Source organism: Amphiura filiformis, chromosome 13, assembly GCF_039555335.1.
Source record: "Amphiura filiformis chromosome 13, Afil_fr2py, whole genome shotgun sequence".
NCBI classification, from domain to species: domain Eukaryota; kingdom Metazoa; phylum Echinodermata; class Ophiuroidea; order Amphilepidida; family Amphiuridae; genus Amphiura; species Amphiura filiformis.
The window spans coordinates 9599525-9622629 of record NC_092640.1 but is presented as its reverse complement, the minus strand read 5'-3'; the positions used below and the strand labels follow the sequence as shown (position 1 = coordinate 9622629).

The 23105-nt window shown below is 37.7% G+C and overlaps 2 protein-coding genes across 4 annotated transcripts in view; one reads left to right on the top strand and one right to left on the bottom strand.

Annotated features, from left to right (window-relative positions):
* The window catches only part of LOC140167979 (elongator complex protein 4-like), a 33588-nt gene extending 29517 nt beyond the window's left edge, over positions 1-4071 (bottom strand). Inside the window, exons 1-2 of the mRNA XM_072191282.1 lie at positions 3897-4071; positions 590-625 (exon numbers count right to left, since the gene is read on the bottom strand). Coding sequence (XP_072047383.1) covers positions 590-625; positions 3897-4047 — 187 coding nt within the window. The 5' untranslated portion in view covers positions 4048-4071. The remainder of the gene's footprint in view (positions 1-589; positions 626-3896) is intronic.
* Positions 4072-5375: 1304 nt separating this feature from the next.
* Positions 5376-23105, top strand: part of LOC140167976 (uncharacterized) — a 55409-nt gene continuing 37679 nt past the window's right edge. For all 3 annotated transcript variants that reach the window (XR_011861116.1, XR_011861114.1, XM_072191279.1), the window contains exon 1: positions 5376-5489. The gene's annotated coding sequence lies outside the window, so the exon portion shown is untranslated. The remainder of the gene's footprint in view (positions 5490-23105) is intronic.

The following is a 23105-nucleotide window of genomic DNA, read 5'->3' as shown; positions in this document are numbered from 1 at the left end:
GTTGCAATCTTTTTGACCTCTGATCTGATAACAGACTCATAGATTCCTGAAAGGTTGAACCGGCCCCCGTCTTCGTTGAGAGATGGTTGGTGAACGTTCATTGAGGTGTGATGTTCATGTTCAACTTCAGATTTGTTTACAAGAACTCTTGCAAATTAGAATTACTGCCAATCCTGATAAACTTATTTGTGACACGATCAAGGATAATGAGTCGGATGTCGCTAATATTAATTTTGAGATATTGGCCAAGAAAGTGTTACAATTCTTTTGTTTTATGTTGTTTTCAGCGATTGATAAATTGACGTAACTTCACAAAGAAAAGTCGTACCAACATGGGGTTTACAGTTTCTGAAAGCTCTAAATGTCCTCTTTAGAAACATGTGTAAAACTCACTTTCGACCAGGGCCGACATGTGACTCATTCCCCTTCATCATGTCACATTTATGGATCTTAGAAAGTTCTTTTTCCTATCACACGCATGTTGGGATCTTCCGGCTTCCAACATAATATGAACATTGCTTTTTGATGGCAGCATCATAATTTTGGACATTCTACAATGTGCATGAAATAAGGACCTACATGTACTCACCAATCAAAAGAACACTTCCAACAGCTATGCCACCACCTGCGTGTGAATACAAAATGAAAATGAAAATGAAATAAGGGTCTGTCATGGGCTGTACGTTCCAGTTGAAATACATACATCCCCTTGATCTTCCACACAGGGAGTGTAAATTACACTTACAGTATTCAAAATGGGTGCTACCTGAATGGGTGACATTATTTAAAATCTACATCCCCTGCGTGGGAGAATAAGGTCTGGGAGTGAATGGATTGCATTTCCCATTTAACAATGGAAAAATATGGAAGCAAATTGACATTTGCATACATCAGTGCAACTTGTTCACATGTAAGGGTAATTCTTGGTATGGTGCCTATTTGCAGTCTCGCCACTTTCAGGAGTCATAACTATAATCTGAAACAGGATTTCGATTTTTTTAGCAGTTGTTTAGTATTGACATTCCTTTTACATCTTAAAACATCAAAATATTAAAAGTTTTATGTAAGTTTTTATTTTCGAGAAAATTGCTTGCAATCCCCAAAACTACATGTCCCTGATAAATTCAGCATTCTAAAAAACACAGGGAATTACAAATTACTTATTGTAATATTGTAGAAAAAGTTATTGTAACACATCTTTCATAGCAAGGAGTAAAAATAATTTCACCCTTTATGTCTAAAATTTCCTGTCCTGATGTCTGCGTCATCTACCGTCACGAAAATTTAGAAGCGCCAGGAGAAAAAGACTAATTTTGTAAGGTCATATATACCCCGAGAGCATGAATCAATCTGCAAAACTATAACCATTTCTTCACTAACACAGGTGGGTACCTTTATTAATCATTATCTCTGAACACTTCTGATCACTAAAATGTTCGCATTATTTATTTTACTTTTTTTCAAAATTATATGATTCAGTGAATCCGACAAGATTTTTAATATAATGATGTATGACGACAAATCAGAGGAGATAAGACATGTGAAGGAGGTGCTACACGAGAGTGACTACAAAGACTCGACATTGTTCAGGGCGCGTCCTTAACCAAAAGAACACAATAAGGACAGCGACGAAGATAGCTGCAAGAAGGGCACTTTTGTCACCTTGCCGTACGTGGAAGGCCTCTCGGAACAGTTACGCAGGGCTTTTATTAAATTCTGCTGGTATCAGCACTGCCTTCAAACCGCAGGATACCCTACATAGGTCCCTTGTCTCCCCAAAGGACAAAACTGAACAAGAAAAGAAGTCTGGTGTTGTGTACATGTATAGCATCCCTTGCAAAGACTGTGACTCCCTATACATTGGTGAATCTGGACGCAAGCTCAAAAAGAGGCTAACAGAACATAAATCCAAAGCGGCCAGTTCCAAGTCAGCAATCAAGGAACATATTGACAGTGAGCAAAGGGCACCAGATTGACTGGGAAAACGTAAAAGTGTTAGAGAGGGAGTCTAAGGACTTCCCTCGTATAGGTATAACATTTAAGTGAAATTTAATGAAATTCTGAGAGGGTAGTGCGGGAATTGACATGGAATGACCCCAAAGAGAATAACATTTACATATCTTTAAAATCTCACCAGAAAAAGGGAAGGAAATAGTCAAATATTTACATCAAACTGAGATGCGATGCAATGCAATACCGGCAACCAGGAGCCTAGAAATTGTATTGCCTGTTGCCCAACACATCAACATATGTATGGTTACTCAAGAACTCTAGCTTCGAATTTGCACACGATAGTTACGCATTCGATGACTAGAGTGTGTTGCTATTGTTTTTTGGTCGGAAAGCGGTGCAATTTCTTGCCAGACATAACTTCACTTGACCCAAATATATGATTTTTTATGGTGATGAGACACTCGCACAAGGAATTTTAGAGGGATTTTGATAGCAGTTCCACATAGAAAAGCTGCTATCATCATGACACAGCGGCAAAATCACAGCAGGATCTTCAAACTCTTCAAGACGACTTGACTCAAAGGCTTTAATTTGATATATAAAATGATGCAGTTTGATGGCAAATTTGAATTCACCTAGCAGGTTTCCTTTCTTTCCTATCCTTCCATTATTTTCTATGTAAATAGAGGAGTATTAAGTAAAGGAGAGCGTGGCCTAGCGGTTAAGGCATAGTGAACCCAAGGGTCAAGGGTTCGAATCCCAGGTCCGGCTCTTTGTGTCCTTGAGCAAGACACTTCACTCTACTTGCTTAGTGCTTCGGAGGGCACTTTAAGCTGTCGGTCCCGTGTACATACATGGATCGAATCCATGGGTTCCTACAGTCACCCATGGAAAACAGTGTACTGAATAGCTGTACACCATGTCCATATTGGCCAAGGGATGGTTTGTTTACATGGCAATAATTCCTTCAGAATAGGCAATACAGATTCCAAACATATAAAACTTACCTTATATCAGTTTTAGTTGCCCCTAATAACTCCAAATTGACATGACAATTAATTATATTTGCTCAATTTCATACCAAAATCAAGGAAAACATGGTTTTGTTATTGCAAAATAACATGAAAATGAGAAAGGTTATATCTGGTCATTTGCAGTAGGCCACTTCAGGTAATCAATATTGGTCCTTGAATTGCGTACCTGAGTGACTTTTTGCTCATTGTAAGAGTGATAGTGTTGTAAACTTGATTGCATAACATTAAGATTGCCAACTGACATCCTTTGTATTTGAGTTGTCTGATGATGGTATTAGAACTGTCATGGATGTAAACATTACACAAAATGTCAACAAAACATGTTACTGCAGAACTCTATGCCTGTATGTGTGTGTCTGAGGGCCGATCTGAGGGCTGATGACACACATTCGATGGGTGTACCGTGTACATGCATATTTTCTCACATTAATGTAGTGTGCACATTAAAGAACGTCACAGGCTATTCGAAAAGAGCAGGGCCAGGGGATCATCCCGGTCATGTTGACATACTTCAAAATACACTCATCTACTCTAGGTTCCAGAGTAAAAAATAAGTACAGCTTGTCTGTACGCAGTGCGATAATACTCATACATATGAGGGAGGCACTTATAAGGAAGAAGAAGAAGAAGAAGAAGAAATATGTATTCAGAATGTGTTTGGGCCTCGATTTGGGCCAATTTGGCTGACTATACTTGTGACTAGCAAATTTATGTGTTACATCTAATCTTGATCTTGATGTGGTTGCTGCACAAATCGCCCCAGTACTCAGTAGTGGCTGTTGACATGCAGTTCCGCATCATGCATTTACTATTTAGCCTGTAATTTAGTAAATCTTAACTTGGCTTATCATGTTAACTCAATAACTGTGTCTGTATAAAGTAACTCATGACACTTTGGCTGATACAAACCAAGAACAAAATCCAGCGAAGGTACACCCGTTGAGACCAGTAACTGTCCATTGTGTAAAGAAGGCCGAGTACCGAGAATTTGAAGTCCTCTACTGCGGGATTTCTTCTGAAAACTTGTTGCTTGATTCGCCATGGGCGCTGCCATTGACATATCCGTGTGACAATAAGTAGAAGATTCCGTTATCACAGTGCAGCACCACACTTTAAGGGCCGTTCACAAACACTAGGGGGCCTGGTGCAAAAGGGGGAAGCAATTTTGGCAAGCCGAGAGGAGAGCATGTGATTTTTGGCACACATTCTTGAGGCGCCTTTTAAATAAAACGCTCTAAAAAGGCTTAGGAAAACTGTACGGACTAACGCTATGATATGCTAATTTTCCTGCTCGCTCGGTGCTCGCAACATGTATAGACTGTACCATTTAAGGTTTGCAAATTGGGATCCCAACAAGGGGGGCAATGATTTTTGGTGGGCCGAGAGGTGGGGGGGCAATTTTTGGCAGGCCGAGAGGGGCCGGGGAGGGCAAGCAACTTTGGTGAGCCATTTGGAAATTTTACCACATAATTATTGCACAGCCCTAAGGGGTGCAATAATTATGTGTACCCCCGGGGTGGGAGTCCCCTCATTCCCCATAAATGCAAACACACTATAAACAGATTATGCCCATTTCACAAAAGTTCTATGGAAAACTAAACAATTCCGATATAGTCATAGTATCTCTATATTCAATTGGTAGTCAATGATGTATTTTAACTTAAAGATTCCCCCTATAATTATTTTTAACTAGAGCGGTTACCGCACCATAGCTGAACCATGGGGCTTTGGCAGTATATTGAGGTACATGTATGACTCCTTAATGACCTTAAATGAATTTTAAAATATTGTAAACATGTTTAGAATGTCATAAAGATCATTGCATTTAAATATCCGCTCAATTGGAACATTTTTGATAACTTGACCTTTGACCCCTTTATGACCCCTAATGACCTTAAGTGAATATTAAAATATTTTAAACATGTTTAGAATGTCATAAAGATCATTGCATTTAAATATCAGCTCAATTGGAGCATTTTTGGTTAACATGTCCTTTTTTGAACCCTGTGACCCCTTGGATGACCTCTGACGCGACGTTAGGGAATATTTTTTATTATATTCTTTACTCCTTCCTCTTTCAGCTTCTTTCATTTGACATCACTCAGGGGTTCATACCCCGGGTTCATACCTTCGTGGCATTTTAAGATAGGCCTATGTCCATTTCAGACCAAAAGGTTAGTTAGTAACCTAGTGAGCTAGTAACCTAGTGAGCTAGTAACCTAGTGAGCTAGTGAGCTAGTAACCTAGTAACCTAGTAACATACATGTACACTATTATAGGCTGATACCATTTCATGGTTCAGCAAAAATAGAACTTTTAGTTTGAATGACACGCTAGTGGCGTGCGCCCGTAATGGTGGTGTCCTACGGGCTGTAAATAACCACAGCCACCGAACAAAGAAAAACCCACACAAAACCGAAAAGATTATAAATTATTCCGATTTTATGCCTATTTGTTGCAACTTGGATGTACGAGAATTGAAGAATAAATGACAAATCTGAGGTAGGTCGAGTTACTGAAATGTAAAATAGGTGACAAATTTAAAAGCAGGTTAAAACTAGCGCTAGTCTGATCACTTGGAATTGGACAGCAGCATGATGAATGATTGCGGACAGAGGAGGCTTAAAGGACCAACGTGAAGTAAGCCCAGCCCACTGATCAAAATACACGGTTATCAATATCAGGACCGCGACACTCCGGAGGACAGCAGAGGACAGAAAAATGTGACTCTCCTGCTAGTCTCCTACACAACCAGTTAATTATGTTTTTGTTCATACCGCAATTACTGGCCCGCGCTTGAGACTAGCAGGAGAGTCACATTTTCTGTCCTCACATCGGTATAGGCCGTCTGCACGTTAATTGTACGGAGTGTCGCTTCTCTACCTTTATTTTCTCTGTCAATATTTTCATATAATTGGGTGTAAAATTGGGCGCACAACTAATTGAGGGCGTAATCACCTTGAAGATCGCACCAGGGATCGCACCCCCTGGATCGCCCATGGAAGTGCATAGGGCCTGGGGTACCCGGCTGGGGTATCGCTCCACGTTTTATGTACCAGCGCAATTCGGTTCAAGTAAAGCGCAATTTGGTTAAATAAGGTCCTATATTGTGAACAGAATAAGATTAAGAAAAAATGGGGGGGGGGGGTCACCCAATAACTGAAGATAATCTTCATAGTCTAAATCAAGGGATCATCTTCAACTGATATAAAAGCCGAATACAGGCACCCCCCCCATTTGCCAAAGTGTACAAAAAGTCCCAAAATTTCAGAATTTGCGAGCGTAGCGAGCAAAAAAATCAGGTTTTTTACGGGTTTTTTTTTCGTCAAAAAATGTCCAAATTTTGGAAAGAAACTTCGAATATATAGAATGTTATACGGCTCATAGCACGTAAACCTATATGGGGTAGGGGATCTTTAAAAGCCCTTTCCCCCGCTATTGGATAACCCAATGAGCTGAAATTCAAATATTGTGGACAGAATAAGATTAAGAAAAAATTCGGAGGGTCCCCCCAATAACTGAAGATAATCTTCATAGTCTAAATCAAGGGATCGTCTCATATAAAAGCCCAATATAATGTTGTACGGCTCATAGCACGTAATTCACCTATATATAGGGTAGGGGGTCTTTGAAAGCCATTTCCCCCGCTATTATACCACCCGATGTGTTGAAATTCAAATATTATGAACAGAATAAGATTAAGAAAAAATTTGGGGGATCCCCCCAATAACTGAAGATAATCTTCATAGTCTAAATCAAGGGATCATCTTCAATATAAAAGCCGAATATATCGAATGTTATACGGCTCATAGCACGTAAACCTATTTGGGTAGGGGATCTTTAAAAGCCCTTTCCCCCGCTATTAGATAACCCAATGAGCTGAAATTCAAATATTGTGGACAGAATAAGATTAAGAAAAAATTTGGGGGGTCCCCCCAATAACTGAAGATAATCTTCATAGTCTAAATCAAGGGATCGTCTTCAATATAAAAGCCGAATATATGATGTTGTAGGGCTCATGCATAGCACGTAAACCTATATAGGGTAGGCCCGAGGGTAGGGGTCTTTAAAAGCCCTTTCCCCCGCTATTAGATAGCCCAATGAGCTGAAATTCAAATATTGTGGACAGAATAAGATTAAGAAAAAATTTGGGGGGTCCCCCCAATTACTGAAGATAATCTTCATAGTCTAAATCAAGGGATCGTCTTCAATATAAAAGCCCAATATAATGTTGTACGGCTCATAGCACGTAATTCACCTATATAGGGTAGGGGGTCTTTGAAAGCCATTTCCCCCGCTATTATACAGCCCGATGTGTTGAAATTCAAATATTGTGGAAAGAATAAGATTAAGAAAAATTTGGAGGGTCCCCCCAATAACTAAAGATAATCTTCATAGTCTAAATCAAGGGATCATCTTCAATATAAAAGCCGAATATATCGAATGTTATACGGCTCATATAGCACGTAAACCTATAAGGGGTAGGGGATCTTTAAAAGCCCTTTCCCCCGCTATTAGATAACCCAATGAACTGGAATTCAAATATTGTGGACAGAATAAGATTTTTAAAAAATCGGAGGGTCCCCCCAATAACTGAAGATAATCTTCATAGTCTAAATCAAGGGATCGTTTTCAATATAAAAGCCGAATATATGCTGTTGTACGGCTCATAGCACGGAAACCTATATAGGGTAGGGTATTTAAAAACCCTTTCCCCCGCTATTAGATAGCCCAATGAGCTGAAATGCAAATATTGTGGACAGAATAAAATAAAGAAAAAATTTGGGGGGTTCCGCGCCCCAATAACTGAAGATAATCTTCATAGTCTAAATCAAGGGATCGTCTTCAATATAAAAGCCGAATATATGATGTTGTACGGCTCATAGCACGTAAACCATATATATAGGGTAGGGTCTTTAAAAGCCCTTTCCCCCGCTATTAGATAGCCCAATGAGCTGAAATTCAAATATTGTGGACAGAATAAGATTAAGAAAAAATTTGGGGGTCCCCCCAATTACTGCAGATAATCTTCATAGTCTAAATCAAGGGATCGTCTTCAATATAAAAGCCGAATATATGATGTTGTACGGCTCATAGCACGTAAACCATATATATAGGGTAGGGGGTCTTTAAAAGCCCTTTCCCCCGCTATTAGATAGCCCAATGAGCTGAAATTCAAATATTGTGGACAGAATAAGATTAAGAAAAAATTCGGAGGGTCCCCCCAATAACTGAAGATTATCTTCATAGTCTAAATCAAGGGATCGTCTTCAATATAAAAGCCGAATATATGATGTTGTACGGCTCATGCATAGCACGTAAACCTATATAGGGTAGGGGTCTTTAAAGCCCTTTCCCCGCTATTAGATAGCCCAATGAGCTGAAATTCAAATATTGTGGACAGAATAAGATTAGGAAAAATTTGGGGGTCCCCCAATTACTGAAGATAATCTTCATAGTCTAAATCAAGGGATCGTCTTCAATATAAAAGCCCAATATAATGTTGTACGGCTCATAGCACGTAATTCACCTATATAGGGTAGGGGGTCTTTGAAAGCCATTTCCCCCGCTATCATACAGCCCGATGTGTTGAAATTCAAATATTGTGAGCAGAATAGGATTAAGAAAAAATTTGAGGGGTCCTCCCAATAACTGAAGATAATCTTCATAGTCTAAATCAAGGGATCATCTTCAATATAAAAGCCGAATATATCGAATGTTATACGGCTCATATAGCACGTAAACCTATAAGGGGTAGTGGATCTTTAAAAGCCCTTTCCCCCGCTATTAGATAACCCAATGAACTGGAATTCAAATATTGTGGAAAGAATAAGATTAAGAAAAATTTGGAGGATCCCCCCAATAACTGAACATAATCTTCATAGTCTAAATCAAGGGATCATCTTCAATATAAAAGCCGAATATATCGAATGTTATACGGCTCATAGCACGTAAACCTATATGGGGTAGGGGATCTTTAAAAGCCCTTTCCCCCGCTATTAGATAACCCACTGAGCTGAAATTCAAATATTGTGGACAGAATAAGATTAAGACAAAATTCGGAGGGTCCCCCTAATAACTGAAGATAATCTTCATAGTCTAAATCAAGGGATCGTTTTCAATATAAAAGCCGAATATATGATGTTAATGTTGTACGGCTCATAGCACGGAAACCTATATAGGGTAGGGGATCTTTAAAAGCCCTTTCCCCGCTATTAGATAACCCAATGAGCTGAAATTCAAATATTGTGGACAGAATAAGATTAAGAAAAAATTCGGAGGGTCCCCCCAATAACTGAAGATAATCTTCATAGCCTAAATCAAGGGATCGTCTTCAATATAAAAGCCGAATATATCGAATGTTATACGGCTCATAGCACGTAAACCTATATAGGGTAGGGTATTTAAAAACCCTTTCCCCCGCTATTAGATAGCCCAATGAGCTGAAATGAAAATATTGTGGACAGAATAAGATTAAGAAAAAATTCGGATGGTCCCCCCAATAACTGAAGATAATCTTCATAGTCTAAATCAAGGATCGTTTTCAATATAAAAGCCGAATATATGATGTTAATGTTGTACGGCTCATAGCACGTAAACCATATATATAGGGTAGGGGGTCTTTAAAAGCCCTTTCCCCCGCTATTAGATTGCCCAATGAGCTGAAATTCAAATATTGTGGACAGAATAAGATTAAGAAAAAATTTGGGGGGTCCCCCCAATTACTGCAGATAATCTTCATAGTCTAAATCAAGGGATCGTCTTATCTTCAATATAAACGCCCAATATATGATGTTGTACGGCTCATAGCACGCGCAATAATCACCGATATATAGGGTAGGGGGTCTTTGAAAGCCATTTCCCCGCTATTATACAACCCGATGTGTCCGCAATTCAAATATTGTGAACAGAATAAGATTAAGAAAAAATTTGGGGGGTCCCCCAATAACTGAAGATAATCTTCATAGTCTAAATCAAGGGATCATCTTCAATATAAAAGCCGAATATATCGAATGATATACGGCTCATAGCACGTAAACCTATATGGGGTAGGGGATCTTTAAAAGCCCTTTCCCCCGCTATTAGATAACCCAATGAGCTGAAATTCAAATATTGTGGACAGAATAAGATTAAGAAAAAATTCGGGGGGTCCCCCCAATAACTGAAGATAATCTTCATAGTCTAAATCAAGGGATCGTCTTCAATATAAAAGCCGAATATATGATGTTGTACGGCTCATGCATAGCACGTAAACCTATATAGGGTAGGGGTCTTTAAAGCCCTTTCCCCGCTATTAGATAGCCCAATGAGCTGAAATTCAAATATTGTGGACAGAATAAGATTAAGAAAAATTTGGGGGTCCCCCAATTACTGAAGATAATCTTCATAGTCTAAATTAAGGGATCGTCTTCAATATAAAAGGCCAATATAATGTTGTACGGCTCAGAGCACGTAATTCACCTATATAGGGTAGGGGGTCTTTAAAAGCCATTTCCCCCGCTATTATACAGCCCGATGTGTTGAAATTCAAATATTGTGAACAGAATAGGATTAAGAAAAAATTTTTGGGGGGTCCCCCCAATAACTGAAGATAATCTTCATAGTCTAAATCAAGGGATCGTCTTCAATATAAAAGCCGAATATATCGAATGTTATACGGCTCATATAGCACGTAAACCTATCAGGGGTAGGGGATCTTTAAAAGCCCTTTCCCCCGCTATTAGATAACCCAATGAGCTGAAATTCAAATATTGTGGACAGAATAAGATTAAGAAAAAATTTGGGGGGTCCCCCCAATTACTGAAGATAATCTTCATAGTCTAAATCAAGGGATCATCTTCAATATAAAAGCTGAATATATCGAATGTTATACGGCTCATAGCACGTAAACCTATATAGGGTAGGGGGTCTTTAAAAGCCCTTTCCCCCGCTATTAGATAGCCCGATGAGCTGAAATTCAAATATTGTGGACAGAATAAGATTAAGAAAAAATTTGGGGGGTCCCCCCAATTACTGAAGATAATCTTCATAGTCTAAATCAAGGGATCATCTTCAATATAAAAGCCGAATATATCGAATGATATACGGCTCATAGCACGTAAACCTATATGGGGTAGGGGATCTTTAAAAGCCCTTTCCACCGCTATTAGATAACCCAATGAGCTGAAATTCAAATATTGTGGACAGAATAAGATTAAGAAAAAATTTGGGGGTCCCCCCAATTACTGAAGATAATCTTCATAGTCTAAATCAAGGGATCGTTTTCAATATAAAAGCCGAATATATGATGTTAATGTTGTACGGCTCATAGCACGGAAACCTATATAGGGTAGGGGATCTTTAAAAGCCCTTTCCCCGCTATTAGATAACCCAATGAGCTGAAATTCAAATATTGTGGACAGAATAAGATTAAGAAAAAATTCGGAGGGCCCCCCAATAACTGAAGATAATCTTCATAGCCTAAATCAAGGGATCGTCTTCAATATAAAAGCCGAATATATCGAATGTTATACGGCTCATAGCACGTAAACCTATATAGGGTAGGGTATTTAAAAACCCTTTCCCCCGCTATTAGATAGCCCAATGAGCTGAAATGCAAATATTGTGGACAGAATAAGATTAAGAAAAAATTCGGATGGTCCCCCCAATAACTGAAGATAATCTTCATAGTCTAAATCAAGGGATCGTCTTCAATATAAAAGCCGAATATATGATGTTGTACGGCTCATAGCACGTAAACCATATATATAGGGTAGGGGGTCTTTAAAAGCCCTTTCCCCCGCTATTAGATTGCCCAATGAGCTGAAATTCAAATATTGTGGACAGAATAAGATTAAGAAAAAATTTGGGGGGTCCCCCCAATTACTGCAGATAATCTTCATAGTCTAAATCAAGGGATCGTCTTATCTTCAATATAAACGCCCAATATATGATGTTGTACGGCTCATAGCACGCGCAATAATCACCTATATAGGGTAGGGGGTCTTTGAAAGCCATTTCCCCCGCTATTATACAACCCGATGTGTTGCAATTCAAATATTGTGAACAGAATAAGATTAAGAAAAAATTTGGGGGGTCCCCCAATAACTGAAGATAATCTTCATAGTCTAAATCAAGGGATCATCTTCAATATAAAAGCCGAATATATCGAATGATATACGGCTCATAGCACGTAAACCTATATGGGGTAGGGGATCTTTAAAAGCCCTTTCCCCCGCTATTAGATAACCCAATGAGCTGAAATTCAAATATTGTGGACAGAATAAGATTAAGAAAAAATTCGGAGGGTCCCCCCCAATAACTGAAGATAATCTTCATAGTCTAAATCTAGGGATCGTCTTCAATATAAAAGCCGAATATATGATGTTGTACGGCTCATGCATAGCACGTAAACCTATATAGGGTAGGGGTCTTTAAAAGCCCTTTCCCCCGCTATTAGATAGCCCAATGAGCTGAAATTCAAATATTGTGGACAGAATAAGATTAAGAAAAAATTTGGGGGGTCCCCCCAATTACTGAAGATAATCTTCATAGTCTAAATTAAGGGATCGTCTTCAATATAAAAGGCCAATATAATGTTGTACGGCTCATAGCACGTAATTCACCTATATAGGGTAGGGGGTCTTTAAAAGCCATTTCCCCCGCTATTATACAGCCCGATGTGTTGCAATTCATATATTGTGAACAGAATAGGATTAAGAAAAAATTTGGGGGGTCCCCCCAATAACTGAAGATAATCTTCATAGTCTAAATCAAGGGATCATCTTCAATATAAAAGCTGAATATATCGAATGTTATACGGCTCATAGCACGTAAACCTATATAGGGTAGGGGGTCTTTAAAAACCCTTTCCCCCGCTATTAGATAGCCCAATGAGCTGAAATTCAAATATTGTGGACAGAATAAGATTAAAAAAAAATTTGGGGGTCCCCCCAATAACTGGAGATAATCTTCATAGTCTAAATCAAGGGATCATCTTCAATATAAAAGCCGAATATATCGAATGTTATACGGCTCATAGCACGTAAACCTATATGGGGTAGGGGATCTTTAAAAGCCCTTTCCCCCGCTATTAGATAACCCAATGAGCTGAATTGTGGACAGAATAAGATTTAAAAAAAATTCGGAGGGTCCCCAATAACTGAAGATAATCTTCATAGTCTAAATCAAGGGATCGTCTTCAATATAAAAGCCGAATATATGATGTTGTACGGCTCATGCATAGCACGTAAACCTATATAGAGTAGGGGTCTTTAAAAGCGCTTTCCCCCGCTATTAGATAGCCCAATGAGCTGAAATTCAAATATTGTGGACAGAATAAGATTAAGAAAAAATTTGGGGGGTCCCCCCAATTACTGAAGATAATCTTCATAGTCTAAATCAAGGGATCGTCTTCAATATAAAAGCCCAATATAATGTTGTACGGCTAATAGCACGTAATTCACCTATATAGGGTAGGGGGTCTTTGAAAGCCATTTCCCCCGCTATTATACAGCCCGATGTGTTGAAATTCAAATATTGTGAACAGAATAGGATTAAGAAAAAATTTGGGGGGTCCCCCCAATAACTGAAGATAATCTTCATAGTCTAAATCAAGGAATCATCTTCAATATAAAAGCCGAATATATCGAATGTTATACGGCTCATAGCACGTAAACCTATAAGGGGTCACGGTTGTTTGATGTATATAGAATTGGCTTCATTATTAACTAAATACAAACTATAGATGGCGCTATTTATCCTAAATCATATTTCTTTATTTACAAGACGTAGGTGATTAATACTGCCATTAAAACAGCTGGAATAGGTGAACAAGCAACAAGTAAATTTTATAAACATATTTTATCAAACAATAAAAGGAATTATTTGTATTAAAAGCTTGAAAGAGTAATTTCCAGTAACTAAATAGCGCCACCAATTTTGTCATTAATAGGCACAGTTATTTATATCTAAAAAAGCTTTAAAAAATGCTATAAACGTGAATAATTTTGTAAAAGAGGGGAAATTAAAGTTGCGAATGACTCAAAAGCATCTGTATACATTAGCATGATATCGCTTTTAGCTGTTTAAGCCTAAAATTTGTTTGTACATGATGTTTTGTTTGAAAACTAATAAATGATCCCATCAAACAACCGTGGGGTAGGGGATCTTTAAAAGCCCTTTCCCCCACGGTTGTTTGATGTATATAGAATTGGCTTCATTATTAACTAAATGTAAACTATAGATGGCGCTATTTATCCTAAACCATATTTCTTTATTTGCAAGAGGTAGGTTATTAATACTGCCATTTAAACAGCTGGAATAGGTGAAACAAGCAATAAGGAAATTTTATATACATATTTTATCAAACAATAAAAGGAATTATTTGTATTAAAAGCTTGAAAGAGTAATTTCCAGTAACTAAATAGCGCCACCAATTCTGTCATTAATAGGCAAATTTTATATCCAAAAAACCTTTAAAAATGCTATAAAAGTGACTAATTTTGTAAAAGAGGGAAATTTAAAGGTGTGAATGACTCAAAAGCATCTGTATACATTAGCATGATATTTCTTTTAGCTGTTTAAGCCTAAAATTTGGTTGTACATTGTGTTTTGTTTAAAAAACTAATAAATGATAACCGCTATTAGATAACCCAATGAGCTGAAATTCAAATATTGTGGACAGAATAAGATTAAGAAAAAATTTGGGGGGTCCCCCCAATAACTGAAGATAATCTTCATAGTCTAAATCAAGGGATCGTCTTCAATATAAAAGCCGAATATATGATGTTGTACGGCTCATAGCACGTAAACCTATATAGGGTCTTTAAAAGCCCTTTCCCCCGCTATTAGATAGCCCAATGAGCTGAAATTCAAATATTGTGGACAGAATAAGATTAAGAAATAATTTGGGGGGTCCCCTCAATTACTGAAAATAATCTTCATAGTCTAAATCAAGGGATCGTCTCATATAAAAGCCCAATATATGATGTTGTACGGCTCATAGAACGTAATTCACATAGGGTAGGGGGTCTTTGAAAGCCATTTCCCCCGCTATTATACAGCCCGATGTGTTGAAATTCAAATATTGTGAACAGAATAAGATTAAGAAAAAATTTGGGGGATCCCCCCAATAACTGAAGATAATCTTCATATCCTAAATCAAGGGATCATCTTCAATATAAAAGCCGAATATATCGAATAATATACGGCTCATAGCACGTAAACCTATAAGGGGTAGGGGATCTTTAAAAGCCCTTTCCCCCGCTATTAGATAACCCAATGAGCTGAAATTCAAATATTGTGGACAGAATAAGATTAAGAAATAATTTGGGGGGTCCCCTCAATTACTGAAAATAATCTTCATAGTCTAAATCAAGGGATCGTCTCATATAAAAGCCCAATATATGATGTTGTACGGCTCATAGAACGTAATTCACCTATATAGGGTAGGGGGTCTTTGAAAGCCATTTCCCCCGCTATTATACAGCCCGATGTGTTGAAATTCAAATATTGTGAACAGAACAAGATTAAGAAAAAATTTGGGGGGGGGGGATCCCCCCAATAACTGAAGATAATCTTCATATCCTAAATCAAGGGATCATCTTCAATATAAAAGCCGAATATATCGAATAATATACGGCTCATAGCACGTAAACCTATAAGGGGTAGGGGATCTTTAAAGCCCTTTCCCCGCTATTAGATAACCCAATGAGCTGAAATTCAAATATTGTGGACAGAATAAGATTAAGAAAAAATTTGGGGGGTCCCCCTAATAACTGAAGATAATCTTCATAGTCTAAAGGGATCGTCTTCAATATAAAAGCCGAATATAATAATGTTGTACGGCTCATAGCACGTAATTCACCTATATAGGGTAGGGGTCTTTAAAAGCCATTTCCCCCACTATTAGATAGCCCGATGAGCTGAAATTCAAATATTGTGAACAGAATAAGATTAAGAAAAAATTGGGGGTCCCCCAATAACTGAAGATAATCTTCATAGTCTAAATCAAGGGATCATCTTCAATATAAAAGCCGAATATATCGAATGTTATACGGCTCATAGGCAGCCATGATAGCACGTAAACCTATATGGGGTAGGCTACCCCATATAGGTTTACGTGCTATGAGCCGTATACAACATTCGATATATTCGGCTTTTTATATTGAAGATGGTCTCTTGATTTAGACCATGAAGATCATCTCCAGTTATTGTGGGACCCCCCCCCCCATTTTTATTATTCTGATCAAAATATTTGAATTTCAGCTCATTGTGCTATATAATAGCGGGGGAAAGGGCTTTTAAAGACCCCCTACCCCATATAGGTTTATGTGCTATGAGCCGTACAACATTCGATAATATTGTGCTTTTATTATGAAGATGATCCCTTGATTTAACCATGAAGATCATCTTCTATTATTGGGGGACTCCCCCCCCCCCATTTGTTTTGTTTATCTTATTCTGTTCACAATATTTGAATTTCAGCTCATTGGGCTATCGAATTGCGGGGAAAAGGGCTTTCAAAGACCTCCTTCCCCATATAGGTTTACTATGAGCCGTATATACCCAGCAAACACAAAACGTTTTCGACATCATTCGCAAAAGGTTATAAAAGGTTGCCAGAAAACGTTTAAATGTCGTGTTATATGAAGGGTATATTAAGAGTATAAAACGGTTTCATAACCTTAAAAACATTTTTTGATAATCTACTGCTCAGCAAACAAAAATGTTTTACAGAAAACGTTTAAATGTCGGGTTATATAAAGGGTATGAAAACGTTTTAACATTCCAAAAACATTCTTGAAAACTTGATACAAAACATTCTGAACAAAATGTTGTTTTGTGGTTGAAAATATATTTTGCGAAAAATGTTTGCCCCAAATATTTTCAATAACGTTTTAAAAACGTTTTCATGACCTTTATATAACCCGACATTTAAATGTTATTAAAAGGTTTTGAAAAAAACATTTTAAGAACATTTCTGTGTTAGCTGGGTTCAAATATTTTAACATAATGTTATTTAAGTATTAACACAATATTTGGCAAAAATGTTTGCAAAAATAGTTTACAATAACATTTTTTGAAAACATTTAAAAATATTGTTGTAGTTTGTTTTCATAAAGTAGGTAATGGTGCCTCCAACGGACGAGGTACAAAACACACCAAGGATCAAAGGATGATACAAGAGGATACCTAGAATATATAAAAACAGAAAGATTCGAGCCAGGTATACCAACTTGGTGTGGGGAACAAAGACAAAGACAAGATAAAAACTAATGCAGTATGTAAACCAGAATGGTGTACATGGTTACTGCACTAGAAAAAATCCAAAACCACAGGGATTGTAGACAAAGTTGACAAAAATACAACCGACGTTTCGAGCAGATAAACTGCCCTTCCTCAGGGACAAACAACAAATATATATATATACAGCAAAGAATTGAATCTAAAGCATAAAAATTAATCAAATCATAGCAAATAATTAAACCAGGGTAGCAAGCAAAAAGTCAAAACTACAGAGCCAAAAATATAGCAACTCTACATGAAGAGAGTTGGCTTGCTACTGTAGTTTACATACTGCATTAGTTTTTATCTTTTTGTTTTCATACAAAACGTTTTAAAACGTTATCATGACCTTTATATAACCCGACATTTTAATGTTATTAAAACGTTTTACCTAAACCAAAAGCCAAAATATAACTTATTTAAAACGTTTTTAAAACGTTTTTGTGTTTGCTGGGTAACATTCGATATATTCGGCTTTTATATTGAAGATGATTCCTTGATTTAACCATGACGATCATCTTCAGTTATTGGGGGAACCCCCATTTCAGCTCATTTGGACCCCCCCATGTCAGCTCATTGGGCTATCTAATAGCGGGGGAAAGGGCTTTTAAAGACCCCTACCCCATATAGGTTTACGTGCTATGAGCCGTACAACATTCGATAATATATTCGGCTATTATTGAAGATGATCCTTTTATTTAACCACGAAGATCGTCTTCAGTTATTGGGGACCCCCCCCAATATATTTTTTTATATCTTATTCTGATCACAATATTTGAATTTCAGCTCATTGGGCTATCTAATAGTGGGGGAAATTGGCTTTTAAAGACCCCTCCACCATAGGTTTATGTGCTATAAACATACTGACAGTTATAAAAGGGTTTTTATTGCAGATGATCCCTTCATTTAGACCATAAAGATCATCTTCAGTTATAGGGGACCCCCCCCCCCCATTTTTTTTTTTTTTTTTATCCTGTTCACAATAATTGAATTTCAGCTCATTGGGCTATCTAATAGTGGGGACAGTGCTTTTAAAACGACCCACCCCATAAGTTTATGTGCTATGAACATACTGACATACATGTATTTTGAAAATCTGTAACATTACTAACCGTTCAGCACAAAGTTATTTGGAAAAAGTTATGCAGGTATTTTAGTTGTGCCCTGTTCATATTTCCACTAAATAGCCGATATCTATCTATTATTTATGACGTTACGAAGCAATCATTATATGGAATTAAGGATTTGTGGCCTAATCCCATTCTCTCTTTGGCGGTAGTTTTAAATATAGTTATTGTGGTGTGAGGTCCATGTCATTTGAAATGCTTGCAGAGATCGAACTGGTTGTGGTACAGAAAAGACGGCTCCTCAATTTACTGTACAGCAGCGTGGATTTCTTTCAAAAACTTACTGGCAAACCGGCAGCTATGTTGAGACGCAAAGAAGATTCATTAGACGATAGTGTATAACGTAAAGAAGTTTGACGAGCATGGAACTGTCAGGAATCGGCAGAGTGAAGCTTCAGGTGCTCGTAAGACTGTAAGAACTAGAGCGAACCTTGCAGCTGTCCGGCAAGCTTTAAGGCGCAACCCCAACAGTAGTTGTCGTCGAAATGCTGTGCCAAACATCCCAAGTTCTTCATTTAATCGTATTGTGCCATTTTTCAAAGGTATGCGAGTCGTTTTTCATCGATTTTACATTATTACCTGCCACGCGAAAACAAATAAAGGTAGCGTGCTGAAATTAACAGAATAAGTAGAAGACATGTCCAACATTATAATGCTGGTATCAAAAATAGATACACTGCCCGTCTTCTATTTTTAGTTATTTTTGCAAACACGGTACAAATCATTCTGGGACACCCTGTATAAGGACTTTTATTGCAGATGATCCCTTGATTTAGACAATGAAAATGAATGAAGATCATCTTCAGTTATTAGGGGGACCTCCAAATTTATTTCTTTATCTTATTCTGTTCACAATATTTGAATTTCAGCTCATTGGGCTATAGCGGGGAAAAGGGCTTTTAAAGACCCCCTACCCCATATAGGTTTACGTGCTATGAGCCGTACAATTAACTACATTCGATATATTCGGCTTTTATATTGAAGATGGTCCCTTGACTTAGACCATGAAGATCATCTCCAATTATTGAGGGGACCCCCCAATTTTTTTTTTAAATCTTATTCTGATCACAATATTTGAAATTCAGCTCATTGTGCTATATAATAGCGGGGGAAAGGGCTTTTAAAGACCCCCTACCCCACATAGGTTTACGTGCTATGAGCCGTACACAACATTCGATATATTCGGCTTTTTATATTGAAGATGGTCCCTTGATTTAGACCATGAAGATCATCTCCAGTTATTGGGGACCCCCCCATTTTTTTCTTTATCTTATTCTGTGTGGCCAATTGTATATCAATTTTGAATGGAGAATAATTTTTCAAAAAATTTGACATACTGGCGTATAAGTTTAATGACTAATTACAATTAATTGGTGAATGACAACAATGTATTTTATACATTTAATGTAACTTAAATATTTATATTTTCATATCCATTCAAGAAAAGGGGACATTTTAATCAAGGCAATGTATGACAAACGGTTAAAAGTTGCAAAAACTTCAGATGCAATTATCTCAAAATGACCATTTTCGTGATACGCCACTATGTCTTGCGGGCGACGATTCGATATATTCGGAGTATTGAAGATGGTCCCTTGATTTAGACCATGAAGATCATCTCCAGTTATTGGGGGACCCCTCCCCTTAATTTTTTTTTCTTTATCTTATTCTGATCACAATATTTGAATTTCAGCTCATTGGGCTATATAATAGCGGGGAAAAAGGCTTTTAAAGACCCCTACCCTATATAGGTTTATAGGTTTACGTGCTATGAGCCGTACAACATTCGAAATATTCGGCTTTTATATTGAAGATGGTCCCTTGATTTAGACCATGAAGATCATCTCCAGTTTTTAAGGGGACCCCATTTTTTCTTTATCTTATTCTGATCACAATATTTGAATTTCAGCTCATTGGGCTATATAATAGCGGGGGAAAGGGCTTTTAAAGACCCCGTACCCCATATAGGTTTACGTGCTATGAGCCGTATACAACATTCGATATATTCGGCTTTTATATTGAAGATGGTCCCTTGATTTAGACCATGAAGATCATCTCCAGTTATTGGGGACCCCCCCCCCCCCATTTTTTTCTTTATCTTATTTTGATCACAATATTAGAATTTCAGCTCATTGGGCTATATAATAGCGGGGGAACGGGCTTGTAAAGACCCCCTACCCCATATAGGTTTACGTGCTATGAGCCGTACAACATTCGATATATTCGGCTTTTATATTGAAGATGGTCCCTTGATTTAGACCATGAAGATCATCTCCAGTTATTGGGGGACCTCCCCCCCCCATTTTTTTTCTTTATCTTATTCTGATCACAATACTTGAATTTCAGCTCATTGGGCTATATAATAGCGGGGGAAAGGGCTTTTAAAGACCCCCTACCCCCTATAGGTTGACGTGCTATGAGCCGTATACAACATTCGATATATTCGGCTTTTATATTGAAGATGGTCCCTTGATTTAGACCATGAAGATCATCTCCAGTTATTGGGAGGACCCCCCGATTTTTTTCTTTATCTTATTTTGATCACAATAGTTGAATTTCAGCTCATTGGGCTATATAATAGCGGGGAAAGGGCTTTTAAAGACCCCCTACCCCATATAGGTTTACGTGCTATGAGCCGTACAACATTTCGATATATTCGGCTTTTATATTGAAGATGGTCCCATGATTTAGACCATGAAGATCATCTCCAGTTTTTTGGGGGACCCCCAATTTTTGTAAAATCTTATTCTGATTACAATATATGAATTTCAGCTCATTGGGCTATATAATAGCGGGGGAAAGGGCTTGTAAAGACCCCCTACCCCATATAGGTTTACGTGCTATGAGCCGTACAACATTCGATATAGGCCTATTCGGCTTTTATATTGAAGATGGTCCCTTGATTTAGACCATGAAGATCATCTCCAGTTATTGGGAACCCCCCCCAACCCCCATTTTTTTTTTCTTTATCTTATTCTGAACACAATATTTGAATTTCAGCTCATTGGGCTATATAATAGCGGGGGAAAGGGCTTTTAAAGACCCCCTACCCCATATAAGTTTACGTGCTATGAGCCGTACAATATTTGATATATTCGGCTTTTATATTGAAGATGGTCCCTTGATTTAGACCATGAATATCATCTCCAGTTATTTGAGACCCCCCCCCCCATTTTTTTCTTTATCTTATTTTGATCACAATATTTGAATTTGAGCTCATTGGGCTATATAATAGCGGGAGAAAGGGCTTTTAAAGACCCCCTACCCCATATAGGTTGACGTGCTATGAGCCGTATACAACATTCGATATATTCGGCTTTTATATTGAAGATGGTCCCTTGATTTAGACAATGAAGATCATCTTCAGTTATTGGGGACCCCCCCCCCCCAATTTATTTCTTTATCTTATTCTGTTCACAATATTTGAATTTCAGCTCATTGGGCTATCTAATAGCGGGGGAAAGGGCTTTCAAAGACCCCGTACCCTATGTGCTATGAGCCGTACAACATTCGATATTTGGCTTTTATATATGAAGATGATCCCTTGATTTAACCATGACGATCATCTTCAGTGTTACGAGTCGTACTTGACTCAAGGCCAAAATCACCTTTTTCCCGAACTCACACGAATGCACAACACAAATACACTGTTTGTTTAAGCTAACAAAATCTAAGTCTTTAATTGAAAACAGAGTATGATTGGTACATATAATAACAATATCGCATATACAATAAAATCACACAATGACAGTTTTACTATATCAGTACTTAACCAGCTGTCTTCTTGTTGGTGATCCTAGAGTTCTTGCAATGTTCTGGACGACTGATGTAATATATCCTTATTCACTTGTCCTGCGAAAATCAGTGATGTCCATAGTACACTTGCATTTATAATCCTTGCGTATAAAATCCTCATACGAAAATGATGATGCTTCCTCCAATCTCCTTTGCGCTGCTATCTCCACAAATATATCTCCTTGCGCTGCTTTCTCCAAAAATGGTGTTTCTTTCACCAATCACTCTTTTTCCAGGGAACAGGTTTCTTTAACGCAGCTCCGCTGTTTTTTGACAGATGCGTGGCCTTCACAAACCCAGCAAACTCCAGCAATTTGACAGAAGAACTTTTAATCCTTTGATGAGGAAGAGCACTTTTGTGTGCTCGCTGTCTTCTTCGTTGCTGTATTAAAATTAGCTCAATTATTGGCTATATAAACTGGTTAGAATGTACTTCTTTTTTGAAGCACGAAGACCATCACACACGTACATGTGGAGTTTACAAACTCCCACGATATTCTGTAAAGTCCCAACAAAAGCCTTCAGCTTTTTATATCAGTCCTCATGCAAAAAAACCCATCATCTATTAATAAACCATTACTTCAATCACATTTTCACAACATTGCTGCAATCTTGGGATTTCCCAAGATTAATTATACACATTCACCTTTCACATTACATCACTTCCTGGGGGGTTTTCTGATGGTGCAATAATGAACTGGGGGTTTCCAAGTTCCAAACATAGCTCTGACTTTGTTTACAATAATTTGGGGGAATTCAATATGGCTTTCCACACCATTATCTTGCAATTACAAGGGGCTTTCCCATCTCATGAAATACTTTCAGCTTGTAAACAAAGTTAAATAATTAAATTAAATCAAATTACTCAGGGCACATCACATCAGATATTGGGGGTCCCCCACTTTTTCTTTTCCTTTGTCTTATACTG